Consider the following 14982-nt stretch of genomic DNA (forward strand, 5'->3'; position numbering starts at 1 on the left):
GCTTTCTCAGTCAGCACAACACTTTCATTACAGCACTTACACTTAAATGTGTGTACTTCAGTTCTGGACATTATATTTTCATTAAATTGATTCGGAGAGTTTCATCTTCCTTCAACCTCAATGCCTACCACTCGACGTACACAATAATATATATAAAACAAAGGTTGATATTTAGTTTATTAACACAAGTTAAATTTACTATTATTTTATTCTCCCAACAGAATAACATAATATGTTATCCTACATTCACAATCCACATATAATCTTCGGCAGCCATGGTGTTTCTTCGAAATTTCTTACTTACAAAGTGTCATTTTCTTCTTGTTCATGTACTTTATCTCTTTCGTAACTCTAAACAGCTAAAAGATATACAGAAATTGCGATTTCTATCTTTTAAGTTTTATCCGGTGCGGTCAGGTACGTGTGAACTCGTATTCTGATAAATACAATTTCTATGGAAATCGCATCGAAAGTTTTCCTTATTTCAGTTCATTATTCCTGTTTTCTCTTGATTTTACCATTCGGTTTCTTCTAAACAAAATGGTGGAACTTAAACTTGACACCCTATAATAATTTCGAAGTATTATTTCCCAATTGGCTTCAACCTGTATCCTGGCTGGGTCGCCATTTTGTACTAAAACCTCATATTTCGCGCGCAACGTTGACATTTCATTTTCTTCCAGTTTACCTGTCCATAGCGTGGACTTAAGGTGAAACTAATCTAATTTGGCCCAGTGTTCTTAGTCGCCACCGCAGCGATCGCCACGGAAAATTGAAAGTATGTTGTCCAGGAACTTGGTCGCGAAGATAAATGCCGACAGTGAACATATTTGGATAGATAAACTTATCATATGTTATTTATTAGCTAATTCATTCAAAAGTAAAACAATACACATACAATTACTACTAATAATAATATATGACTGAATTTTATGTAATTTTATATTGTCCTCGATTATTCATGAACATAATAAACATAAAACACAAGATTAATATAATGTCCAACAAGGTAAGTATTGTAGTAAATAGCAGGTAAGTGAGATATTAACAGTCTTCTTGTAGCCTTTCAATTTTTTTTTTCACATCGAACAGCAGTGTAGAATTATAATGTAATAACACACATTGAGTAAAACTCGTAGTATATATCAATTGTTTTAGAATTTAGACAGTTACTTAGGAATAATAGCTAACTTGTAAAATAATGTAGTGATTAGCGTAGGACAGATTGTGGGCTTATTGCACGCAGTAGCATTTTTCTTTATTTAATGTGCTTAGATTTTGCTATAGTATGTTAACGCATATTTGCACAGTAGCGTAGGATATTAAGTATATAGTAATGCTAGATGCTTCACGTAGTTTATGTACAATTAGTAGTAAATATAGTATCTTCTGCGAATATTATATATTTGTAACCACATTTGTTATGTCTCATCTTCGTTTCAGGTATCCCATCCTCAACATACTATGCTGTTTAACCACGACTTGTAAGTATTCTTTTTATTTATTTACCATTCATATCCTTTCTTTTATTTATATTCTATTATTTTACTTTTATCAACTCATTTATTATTATCAATTGTATTTTACATATCTTCGCCGTACTTAATTACATATATGTATATATTCCTTTATTTATTTATTTATTTATATATCGCCGTATCCTTTTATTAATTGAATTTCTTAATGTCGTGTTACAGGTTAACGTAGCTAACTCAGGTGATACGCTGAAGTAAGAATGACGTAACTACAGAAGACAGAAGTAAGAAGTCGACAGAAATGTACATAAGAAGCAGATATATTGATTATTATCGCTCTAATGCGTATTTAGATTGCAATTGCTACGTGCATATTATAGTAATCAAACAACAGAAATTAGCTAAATTTGTATGCCACAATCTTTGTCAGTGCCATCATTTTTTAACTGCAGATTATACTAAACAGTAAGAATCAAATAAATGTGAATAAGTAACAGGATTGAACGAGGTATTCAGTCACAGCAAATTTAGTTGATCGAGATAAGTATATAATTTACTTCATGTTACGAGTGGATAGCAGATAAGAGGAGGGAATGAAGATTCCACTCCCCGAACCGGTGACTCCTTTAATGATACATCATTTTTGTTACCATCATTTCACTAGATATATAAATAAGAATGAGTAGCATTTACAATACCTTGAAGTCGATTTTACTTTATAAAGCTGTCTAATCTTTAGCCCTCTGAATATACATAAACAATAGTAGATAGTCTTAATGGCAAAATAAATCTAAATTCCTCAGAAGTTTTGATTAAATTCTTACGTTGACTTTTCTTTTAAATTCAGTAACTAGGTGATTTATATTTTCGATGCTATATTATTTTTTTCTTCTTCTTCTTATGTCGCAATTTATTTCCATAGCGCCATTCGCTTTTGCAGTTCATGAAATCTTAATAAATAATGAAAAGAATATTGAAATAATAACATATAAACATTGAATAAATTGAATAAAAATAAAGAATTAACATTTTAGTAAGATACATTATATTGTAGAAAATTTTAGTTGTAGTGTAGGCAATGATGGATCACTACAATATGTCTGAGGCCGGAAGTGTTAGAAATCCACCACAAATTCTGGTGTCAGTATGGACTTGCATACGGTCAGGGACAGCGGGAAATGACTTTTTAATAAAGATTGACCGTTCCAAACATACAATTAATCTCGATCCTTATGTCTGTCTACTCAAACCAGAACTGATGATAATCTAAATATTGTCGGTTTCAATGCTGAAAGTCACAGTGTAGAAAAGGTAACAGACAGCTAAAAACAGTTTTTTAATGTGGATTCAGCGCCCCCCCCCCAAAAAAAGGATGCATCTCGACTTTATTTATCTGCTACAACCGAAAGTAATAGATTACTATTTCCGGTTTCAGAATTGAATTCGCCTAGTTTGGAAGTACGTATACCATAGTTTCACACTGTCAATTTAAACTTACTTGTTATTAAATAATAAACAGAGACCTCATGCCTGGTAATTTTATTATTATTATTATTATTATTATTATTATTATTATTATTATTAATTGCACAACGAAATAACAAATAACATAACCTCTTACCAATGTTTGCTGCCCATAGCAGTAGCTACAGAACCGCTTTCCCAATCAAACAGGGCAGCTTTAAACGTTCACCTCAACGAGACCATAAATTTATGAAATCGCGTAAACACAGACCCTGTAACCTTGAAACTGCTATTGACAATCATAATACGCAAATGGAACACCGAAACATGAACTGTTCGTTTTAAGTGCCAGATAGACAATTTGTGGCGGACACTAAAACTGGTGAAATGCCAAGTGTTTGGGAGGACATTGTGTTTCTAACGCGAGTCGCCCGTTGAGCTACGATTTAGCGCACATAGACACTTGTGCTGGTCGATCGATAACCCATCCGAACCAAAGCTGGAATCCAACTACTCTGCGAGTGAATGAAATTACCAGCGCATTGAATGGAGCAACTAATTATGTTATTAGTGCAAATAATATTACGTTGCAACGGCCTACATGGCAATGAATTATCATCGCACAATACTATTCCCTTATAGCACTGATTAATAACGCTATTACATTATTCATTTAAGATTCTCTTAAACGTTCCAGGAAAGAAAAAAAAAGACTCGCGTAGAGTATGAAAAAGTTATTTGAAGTGACCCTGATTATACAATAGATGTTTGCTACTCATATGTAATGTTTCAAGATACAAATTATTACTTTAATTTCTATTTACTTTCCATTAACAAATTCACTTTCATTTTCGCTTTCATACATCTAATATATTCAACAGAACATAAGAACTATAAATTACTTTAGAAATTCTTTCTTAATCGTGTTTCGTAAGTAATAGGCCTACTTAAAAAAAATCAGTTGACAGAATAGATATGAAAACAGTTATTCTTATGAATATTCGCTGGCGTCTCCATTAAATCTCGATCAATGATCCTATGAATATTCCACTGCTTATAATACGTGCAAGTATTTTACTAAAATCAGTCAACCTTAAAGGCATAATCAGTGACAGTGAGAACGCTGTGTACATTAAACAAAACTACATTTTCTCCTCAAATCTTTGATGTGTGTTATCGTTTTTTAAGAATAAGATAAATCGTCTCCCACATAATTCGCTTCCCCCCCCCTTCCCTGGATTAGCATGGCCAGATGTCCTGCTTTTGGAGGTTCTGTCCTGTGTCCGGCTTAGTAGTCGAGCCGGACGCCCATTTGTCCTGCTTTTCAGTTGTCTCATTATAAATTCTGAAGGCTCGATGGCTCCTGTCGCACAGACATTTCAGAATTTCCAAATTATTCCAGTACATTTTATAAGTTGTAAAGTAAGAAAAGTTTAAAGTTCCAAAATTTGGTAGGAAAACCATTATATTTGCATGAAATTTTAACGTGTGAATGGAGCTATTTGTAAATGTAGCTTTCCCAGCTTGCTTGACCCAAAGATGCCTAAAAGCAATGAATTGTGTTATAATATGTGGGGAAAAGGTTCACAAATTTATAGTCCAGCTTTCTAAGTCAATGTGTCCGGCTTTATAATCATTGCTTTCTGGCCACCCTACCCTGGATATACCTTCATCAATCGGATCAAAAAGCAAATTTTTTAAATACATTACAAATAAATAATTGGAAGAACTTTGAGTTTCCATTTACTTCCTTTAGGAAATTAGACAAGTTAAAAGAACGGAGCGAATGATCTTACAAATGAAGCTTCCTAAATGGGTGGATGATATTGCTCATATGGAAAACAAGCATGGTGATTTCCAAACTGAAGAGTAGGGGTGTGAAACCTACAAAAGGATTGCAACGTAGGAAGTGAGATTTATTTATTTACGTAACAACCGTCCAGATACAGGCTGTCAGGTCAATTATACTGGAATCAGAACTATAAGAAAAGAAGTCAGGTATAGTGCTATTCTATCATTCTTATAGCGGAACTGAGAAAAAGTGGAATAACCGACCACTATTTTCGAACCTGGGACCTTTTCATTCGAAATCAACAATGTTAACCACCAGCGGCGGCGCAAATCTGTCTTCAACATTGGGTGGGGCGGGGAGATAAGACTGTTCCCATAATCAATGTTTAAAATATTTATGAAGTCGAAAAATAATGCTGTGCAGGATCAGGGAAGCAGAGTTGTCTTCAACATTGGGAGGCGGGCAGATTTGAGGCTTATTCTGGAGGGGGGGATGAGACTGATTTCTGAGATGAACCTGTTGTATATTATATATCACGCGATGTAGGTGAAGTGGCAGTTCGACACAAATCATGACATTCTCCCAAACGAAACACATTTCAAATCGGATTATTGGGGGGACAGTCACCCAGTTCGAAGATTGGGGGGAAATGTTCAACTCATCCCCCCGGGATTTGCGCTAGTGTTAACCACCACCCTACTCAATTTTCATTTTTTAACGTCCTATAATTATACTCCGATCCTAAGAGAGAGTGCCATTAATGATAATGTATGAAATGTGAGAGAAAAGAGGAGAAACTCAAGAAAATACACTATATTTGTCCAGCACAAAGCCCACTTGAAGAGAACTGGGATGGATACAAGGGCCTCACACACCAGATGTAAGCGCTTTAACATCACGCCACTGTGGTTCCCTCACTTGCTTATACCCACCAAGCCTTATGGGTAAGATTAGAATTTTTAGGGTCAGTTTTCATAACAAAAAAAGGAGGGAAAATATGCTAAATATATCTTTTGTGAAGATTTTAAAATGTAGTAAAGACGAGAGAAAAGGGGATTAGAGGCAAATTAAGGAGGAGAGGGTCGTAACAAGGGGAATAAAGGTTCAAAAAAAAGGGGGAAAGGTGCTGGAAAATTCTCTCTCTTCCTATCCGGAGGGAAGCTTTGGTACAATGAAGCCTTTCTTGTTCTAAAAAGTGCGCACTTGAAAATCCTAACTTTACTTATGAGAAATAACTAAGCAATGTAGCCCAATCCAAAATCGATAAAGTCCATGGCTCGATCTCAGCTCTCGCCAAGTGAGCTTTGTAGTGAGCAAACATCACGTGCGTGCGTTTTCTTAGGATTCTACAATTTCATTCCATTTTTTTCATTTTACCATTTTATCATCACTGTCTCTCTTGGCTTTGATCCATAATTGTGAAACGCAAAACTAGAAATTTTATTTCATTTCTTTATCTCTAGTCGCAAAAATGTCAATTTCAGGCAACGAATTCAAATTTACGAGTAAACCTATTTTCATTTACAATTTACAGCCCATTTGGCTACTTGTAAATTTGATCGACAATGTCTTTCTATCCAGAAAAGATCAAGCTACGGCCACTAACCGATGAGCGAAATGTGTGGAAAACCTTTATCTTAGATGGACGGCCAAATATAGGCTTGAGCTCTTTGGCATTAAGCTTCCTACTAACCATACAGTTAGCGTACACACCGTCGGTCCGAGAGACCTGAATTCGACTTTCGACGAGAGTTCATGTAATTGGGATTTCACGTTAAACGGTAGGGCCATGTTTCATACAGACTCAGTGCCGAGAAAAAACAAAAAATTAAAATCTAGCATTATTTGAAGAATACAAAGTAGAAACTCGATTCAGTTGGCAAAGGATAGAAGTCAGTGGAGAGCTTTTGTAAACGCAGGATTGAACTTTCAGGTTCCATAGGCCATAGAGTTAGTTAGTTTCAGGGGCGGATCCAGGGGGGAGGACGATCGGGGCGATCGCCTCCCCAGAAGAGAAAACTTTCTTATTTTATATATAAAAATAAAACGCATCCCCGAGTTTGGAGCTCTTAAAAGTTGCTCTAAGTAGCATTACTACAACCCCCCCTCAGAAGTCCGTCCTAGATCCGCCCCTGATTAGTTTTAGCACTAATCTCATGGAGAAAACAGTTGAAAGAGCACATCTCTCCCCTCCTTAACTTTTCTATACCCAGTAAATATTTCTAGAGCACAGGGCCAAAATGTCCAGAATTTGATTTTGGGTTTAGTGTTCCTTTCAGCAGCGAGGCTATGTGAGACATGGACCTACTGATTAACGTGGAATCCGATCCACATCAACTCCCGCTGGGAATTGAACGCGGGCCTCTACGCCAAAGGAGCATATGCTAATCGTTTAGCCACGAGGAGCTAAAATTTCCAGAATATGTGAGATATGTATGAATGATCTGTGGAACTTTATACTGACTGCTCCAACCATGACAGAGTTTCCCTAGTTATACGTAATGTATACAATAGTCAACAAAAATATGGATCCACTCTATACATATTCTTTTATCCCAGCTCGCGCAAAGTGATCTTTGTGGTGGACAAACACCGTGTACATGTGTTTTCTGGGGGTTCTCCCGTTTCCTCCTACTTTCTTCACTAAATCATTTCATTCATTTCTCATCATCTCCGTTTCCTTTGACCTACACAATATAACAATGAAACGTCGAACGGAAAGATTTCATTTTATATTCTTTTATGAATAACTTTGGAACAACTTCATTTTGAATGTTCATCGCAGAAAAAAGGGTAATTCTCAGGAAACATTTGGAAACTGGAATGAAATTGATTCAAAAGTTAATTGACAGAAATCACGTGTCGCATGCAGATGTCCTTTTGTACTGCGATACAAATAACCACCACTGTAGCATATCATATCAATGAATGTTCTTTTGATAGTATGCTTTTTATTCAGTTCTCAAACTTCAAAATTCTGAATTTTAAAGTTTTCCTTGTTTTAAATAATAATAATAATAATAATAATAATAATAATAATAATAATAATAATAATAATAATAATAATAATAATAATAATAATAATAATTTGAGAAAGAGAAGGAAATTCATTAATAAGAAGTAATTTTAATAAAAAAATATAGTTTTAAGTTTAGTCTGAAATAAGCTCTGTGGTTGTGTAACATATATAGGCATTGAAATTTCATTGGCAGCTCCCTTCTTCCGCTGGAATTTTGAGTGATTACTGCAACACTTCTGGGAACTCCATGAATCACTCGTCTCTCCATCAAAAGGAATTCATATGACTACGAGGGGAAAGACCGACGACATTAAACTTACTTTCTTTTTTTTTTTTTTTTTTTTTACCTTTTTTCATTATTTCTTACGCAAAAACCACATCAACCCACATAGCCTATTTTTTCTCTGTTGGATTGGATTAGATTCAGTTTAACGTCCCTTTTATCAGCAGGGCTATACGAGATGTGGATCTACAGATTAACATGAGGTTCGAACCACATGAACCCCCGACGGGATTTGAATCCGAGTGTCCCAAGCCAAAGGTGCGTACGCCATCCACACAGCGACGAGGAAGCTCTTTTCTCTACTGCAAATATTAGAAATGATGTATTTTTGCAAATTATTCTAATTCACTGTAATTCTATTCGCTCACGTACGACAACTTAAATAAAGATTGGAGCCCTTACAGCAATTCTTAAACGATTTACTTTTCAGTTGTAAGCTTCCGTTGAGCAGAATCTGTTTCATTTCCTAATTAAGTCCTAATCTCAGGAAGTCTTCTAATTCAATGAAGATAAACCCACGACGACATTTTGTTCCCTTCTTTAAAGACTTTTAGCCCTTCCTAGCGCAAAAGTTATATGAAAAAGAAAGGTATACGGTTGAATATGGAACCTGAAAATCAAACCCGGAATCACACGCTACAAAAAGCACGAAATGGCCTGACTGTTGGTCTAACGACTGATGACAGCGCCTTTGATGCACGTTGTCCCGAGTTCGACTCCCGGCGGGAAATCATTGAAATTTGAACGAATTACGGTAGTTTAGATTCCACTTCAAATTGTAGTTCTACGTCTCATATACCTTCGGTGCTGTAAAGGGTCGGTGAACTTCAATAAACAAAGAAGAGAACTGCGTACTCCGAAACGTTCAAGCATCGAACCCTCATTTGAATGATCAGAATATCATACAATATTTAAAATGTTCTCATATTTACTTTCTATTCACGTGACCCCAGAATCAAACTGGGGTACACGCACATATGGCTCTAATCACACTAAATTTTTTTAGGTCCATTGACGGAAAGTAATGTTAAACTGCACAAAATCAATCATAAAAACTAATTAATTAAACGACCTTCTTTTCATTATAATTTCTAACATGTCCGATCATCAGAAGGAAAGCTCGAAAATAATTGGGTTCGTGGTGGACAACATCACGTCCATCACTTTTCTCGGGATCCTCCCACATTCTCATTCTATTGATTCCTTTCATTAATCACCATTCTTCTTTAGCCTACAGCGAATATGTATAAGACGTTAAACTAAAACATATCCTTTCTCACAAGTAATTAGATTTCAAAAAGATGGAAGAGGAACATCTGACGTCCTTTGTATTCATCAAGCACCATATAAGGGGAAAGGGGTTGTCAATTCAGATGTAAAAACTACTATTACATCATATATGCCTCTCCTATATATATATATATATATAACCTTCCTAGAAGTTCTTGTTGACAGGATATGAACCATGAGGTAGTCCCTTATTCCAGAACCTTTAAAATATAAACTTCTGGAAGGTACTAAATTTTAACTACAATCGTATTTTCAGAGCGCTCACAGTATTTACCGTCGAGAAAGCAAAGGTATGGGATTGGGAAATCTAATAAGATCCTATACTTTTGACGGTATCATCATCATCGAATATTTTATTACATTTGACAAAAGTGACTACGGTTTTCAGGTGATCAGATTATAATTGTCTAACGGTTACCTGTCGTAACACGCCCTTGAAATGTAGTAGTCCTCTACCTCTCATATTTTTCCTTCCACCGCTTATTCTATCATAGCTCTTATCAGTTTTTCATTTTAATTACCTTTCTTCATCTACTGTTCCTAGTACGTCCAATATAATAGCTAATTAATATTGTTCATTCTTCTTCACATTCATATTTCGAGAGCTTCGTAGATGCTTTTGGGTGAAATATTTAATTAAAAATATATACTTTTTGATGAGTTAAATTTTACTCTTAACTGGTACCCATTAGTCGACTGTCACCGTACGAGTGATGCTTATTCAAAGATTCATTACTATAGTCCACTGAAACGTAATCCACCTGTCAGAAATGAAAATTCTTAAATTTTTATGAGATTACCTCGTTTCATGCTGTCAAAGAGAAGAGAACAAAAACAAATTAAGAGATATTTCGACGGATTTCTCGTTCTATGATTTCTCTTCTCCGAAAAATTAAAAGTTTTGGATGTCTGCAACTCCGAATGCGCTAGTAACACCGTTTAACGAGTAGGCATTAGTTTTAAACCCACGATTTTAAGTTTTGTAATTATTTTTCCTATCTGTCAAATAGAAGAACTCCCATTTTATTTCACGCCCCTTTTCCTTCCGCAAAAATCTCCCCTGGTTCCTTATTGCATCACATACATAGACACATTTTTAACACGCCGATCCTGACCGACTTACTGAAAAAAGATAAATCTAATTAACTAATTTTCATGTGACTATGATATCTGTGTTTCTACATAACATTTAAGCGTGCAAAATTAGCAATAAACAAACAAATGATGAAATCGTGTTTTAAATTATTTACTTAAAACTTTTATTTCAAGAGAAAAAATTGGGTTACTACTGTCACGAACTGAAATGGCTTAAGGGTGGTACAAGGCGGCTCAATAGCAGAGCGCTCTTCTCTAGTGAGATAAGTCCCTGGTTCGATCTCTGGACACGTGAGTTTGTGGTGGTCCATCTTCCTCTCACATTCTCATCCCACAATCATTCATTTTTATTATTCATCTGTCTCCTTTAGCCTAACACTCGAGCGAAGGGAGCTATGTAATGGACAAACAGCGTATACGTGAGTTATCTCGGGGTTCTCCCGTTTCCTCCCACTTTCTTCATTCTACCATTTTATTCATTTCTCATCATAATCGTCTTCTCTAGCCTAGCCAGTATAATCGTGGGACGTAAAACATTTTTCCTTTAGCCTAACGGGCATAATCCTGAAAATTTTACGTAAATCTAGAAATTTTACTTCATTTTTGGGTAGAGCTACTTCGTGGCTAAGCGGTTTGCGTACGCGCCTTTGGCATGGGAGACCCGGGTTCAATTCCCGGCGGGATCCCATGTGGTTCGGATTCCACGTTAATCAGTAGGTCCACGTCTCATCTTATAGCCTCGTTGCTGAAAGGGACGTTAAACTCAAAATCAACTCAACTCATTTTTGGGTAACTTACGAGCAAAGAAATCGTAAAAGGAAAATATGATTATTAAAGATTATGTTTTGGATTTATTCGGCACCGAGGCTGTATGAGACCTGGGCGTACATGTTTAGCCTATAGTTCAATGATGCGCAATCTACGACCCGCGGGGCAGACGTGCCCCCCCCCCAAATGTTGTATCCGCCGCGCGACATTATTTCTAATGGAAAGAAGAACAGAGTTATTTCCAGCGAATTGTATTAGAAAGACTGACAGATGAGCATTCAACTTCAGTTCTGAGAATCTGTGCATCCCAGATCACACTAAATTTAGGAACTCTAATCATTAAAAGGGCTTAGTGTTAGAAGATTTTGTGAAAACTAGGCCTACCACTGTTGTTTTTAATAATTTAATTGGCTTGTCTAAAGTTTTCTTATTTTTCTTTGATCCCCCTCCTAAAAAAAAAAAAAAGGACTGGTATAATAGGAGGCACAGCGACACACTAGTAATACATTTATCTCTGATGCGAAGGATTCGATACCAGGCCACACGAGTTTAGGATCACCACGGTATGCGGGATTCTCCCTTAAAGCTCTCGTATTTCTTCTCGTTTCTTTCATTCCACCTGTTCTATCATTATCGTTTATTTGTATTTATCATCTTCCCTTTTATTTATTCATTTGTTTGTTTTTAAAGTTTAGTGTCCCTTTCAGGTGAGTTGAGTTGATATTGAGTTTAATTTCCTGTTCAGCACCGAGGCTATGAGACGTCTACCTACCGATTAACGTGAAATCCGAACCACATGAGCTCCTGCCAGGTGTCCCTTTCAGCATCGAGGCTGCACGAGACCTGGACGTACAGTTCAAAGTGAAATCTAAATCGGCGTAATGTGTTCCAATGTCTATGCTCTCCCAGCAGTGACGGATCTAGAAAGTAAAAGCAGGGGTCAGCCAGAACTCAGACTATGATAGGTGTATTATGAGTTTATAAACAGTAGTTTAAATTGTGTTTCCACTTAAAAAAAAAAAAAAAAAAAAAAAACTGGAGGTCTAGGGCTCCCGGCCCCGGGCTAGATCCCACCGGGAATTCAACCCGGGACTACTTGCATCAAAGGCGAGCCTAACTATTAGTTCAGTGAGAGCTATTCAGTTAAGACATGATGAACTAAGAATTTCAGTAATAAACAGACTGTTGATTACTCTGGATTGCCTATTAAATGTTCTAATAGCTGAAATAAAATAATCACATCAGTTATCAACAGTCGTAACGAATACTTCATTCTCATTCACCTTGCGGGAGATCACGACTCGATTCCCGGTGCAAAGACGCATGGTTCTGACCCACTTTTAAACTTTAGGCCCAAATGTTATACAGAACCAGAATTGTAAAAACGTTGTTGGAAACTACAAACAAACTAAAGAAAAACATACATTATGAAAAGCATCTCCTTGGCTCGCCCTACTCATGCTGACACTTTGCCATCTGTGACTTGGATACAGATCGCATTGCTCTCATGAACACAAAAATATTTTCTTTAGGACAGTGATACAAATCAAAACAAATTCAATCCAACGCAGTAAATTGAGGGCCCTTTAAATTAGGGTGCCTCAAGTAGCAATTCTTCATCTCAAACGAAGGCGAGGGAAGTCGAATTTTTTTGTTTCTTTAAAATAGCCATGAACGCTATATTTTACAAAACAATAGGCACCTACGTCACTAATGTCTATTAGCATGGCGTTACTCATTTGTCAAAAAAAAAAAATCTTCCCTAGGTCAGATTACGTATTCGAATGAACAAAAGATACGTTTGATTAAAGACTCATAAACACGGAGTTTTTGTATCTGTCAAAAGCTGTACAGAGCTGTACGTAGGTAGTGATTTCAGGGGTGGCTCGGGGGGAATCCCCCCGCTTCAGGAGCCATATCTCCATTTATGCTCAATGTGGATTACCAGGTACTATTTCTTACTATCTATGTATTTAAAGACCCCCTTCAAAAGGAAATCTCTGAAATCACCACCGATTTTAGGTATTAATTTTTATTCTCATATACTCTATTTGACAGGATTTTCTTCCATTTTATCAATATACTGATAACACAATATTACCTAATTTGGTGTTACAATTATCATCAAGCTACCTACATATTACACTAATATAAAAGTAAATAAAGTAAAGGGAACGGTAAGCTGATTCAGGAATCACGTGTCAGTAGCCTACGGCGAATAAACGCGATAATGGAGCATTAAAACATTCATTCATTATACTTGTATTACTCGACGTTGTCATGGCGCCACCTGGCATCGAATATTCGATACCTGTCGTCGTAGAATTTTACTCTCTGCTGTCAGTCATACTCTTTTTCCCCCTCCTCCTTTCTTTCATTCTCTCTCTCTCTTTCTTTCTTTCTTTCTTTTTTATAGTAGTTATTTGCAAGAAATAAAAACAAATAAAATCTCTTATCTTCCATAATTGAAATTTTGAAAGATGTCTACGTACTGGAAGGTTGGCCACATCCTTCTGTCCGCACTATTTATGATAACTGCTGTTACGTATATTGGATCCCGGATTTCCCGGAAATTAAATTAAATGTGCACCTACCTGTTTTTGAAGTCCTCCCTCATCCTTCCGCTCGAATCGTTCAAATTTGAAGCTGTTGCTGCGATAGAGTTCATTATCAGGCTTTTTGCCTCCACACAAGCGTCGAGTGAAGGCCCGAGGTTTGAACTCCATGATGTGATGAGTATCAATTTGGAAATTAAACACACGCGATCGTCTGGACCTTCGTCGCAAAGTAGCATCCTCGCTGTTCTCGTCATCCAGCTGATCCATGCCCGCGCCACTACCACTCACGTTCACGAGATCGCACGACGGATTAAAATCACTGGATTCCAGCTTCTTCTCTTCCGTCGGCTTATACTCCAGGGTGTCACGGCTCAACACATGTCCACAGATTAATCCCTCGCTCTCACAAGAAGTTTTAACTGTGTTATTTTCGATGTCAACTGGTTTCTTTCCAGTGTACAACCCCATTCGCTTCAACATCTTCTCCATGATAGTTCCACTAAGGCTACAACAGAGACACCTGTTAGCACAACGGTGAATGACTTGGACGGAGCGCACAGCTGACTCGGGAAAACACCAACACCAGAGCCCGTTGATGTGCCACGGGATCAGTGCTGCCAACCTACAATTATTGTAGAACGCACATGATAACTTGGACTTTTTCAGATAATAACCAGCGTAGTAACTTGGAACTTTTCCTTGAAAGACAAGCATTAATATTTGGGTTCCCTAGAAAATTATGAAATCCCTCCCTCTTAGAATTTAATTTAAAACCTTATAAACATTTTTATTACTTGTAGGGGCCCTAGTTAGCGCTTTACTAAATAGGGCCCAAGTTACACGTCCCACGAAATGACCTTTAGGCTAAAGGAGAGGGATAATCAAGGCAAGTGAATGATGATGGTAGAATCGATGGAATAAGAATGTGGGATTAAACGGAAGTACCCCCGAGTCGGGGCGTATCCTGGGAAGACGATCGGGGTGATCGCCACCCCAGAAGAGGAGACTTTCTTATTTTATATATATATAAAACCCGTTCCAGAATTTGGAGCTCTTACAAGTAACTCTAAGTGGCAGTATTACGACCCACCGCCCTCCAGAAGTCTCTCATGGATCCCCGAGAAACCTCATGGACACGATGTTGTCCACCACAAACTTACTTGGCCGAAGATAAAACCAGGAACCTCATATACCAGAGGTAAGCTCTTTACCGCTGAGCCACCGTGCCCTCCCCACGG

General features: G+C 37.0%; 1 protein-coding gene across 3 annotated transcripts in view; it reads right to left on the minus strand.

Annotated features, from left to right (window-relative positions):
- Positions 1–14304, minus strand: part of LOC145666292 (uncharacterized) — a 326989-nt gene extending 312685 nt beyond the window's left edge. For all 3 annotated transcript variants that reach the window (XM_081733368.1, XM_081733369.1, XM_081733367.1), the window contains exon 1: positions 13781–14304. In XM_081733368.1, the coding sequence (XP_081589494.1) occupies positions 13781–14233 (453 nt within the window). In that variant the 5' untranslated portion in view covers positions 14234–14304. The remainder of the gene's footprint in view (positions 1–13780) is intronic.
- Between the last annotated feature and the right edge of the window lie 678 nt (positions 14305–14982).

This window comes from Thermobia domestica, chromosome 12 (assembly GCF_964235325.1).
Source record: "Thermobia domestica chromosome 12, izTheDome1.hap1.1, whole genome shotgun sequence".
In the NCBI taxonomy this organism is placed as follows: domain Eukaryota; kingdom Metazoa; phylum Arthropoda; class Insecta; order Zygentoma; family Lepismatidae; genus Thermobia; species Thermobia domestica.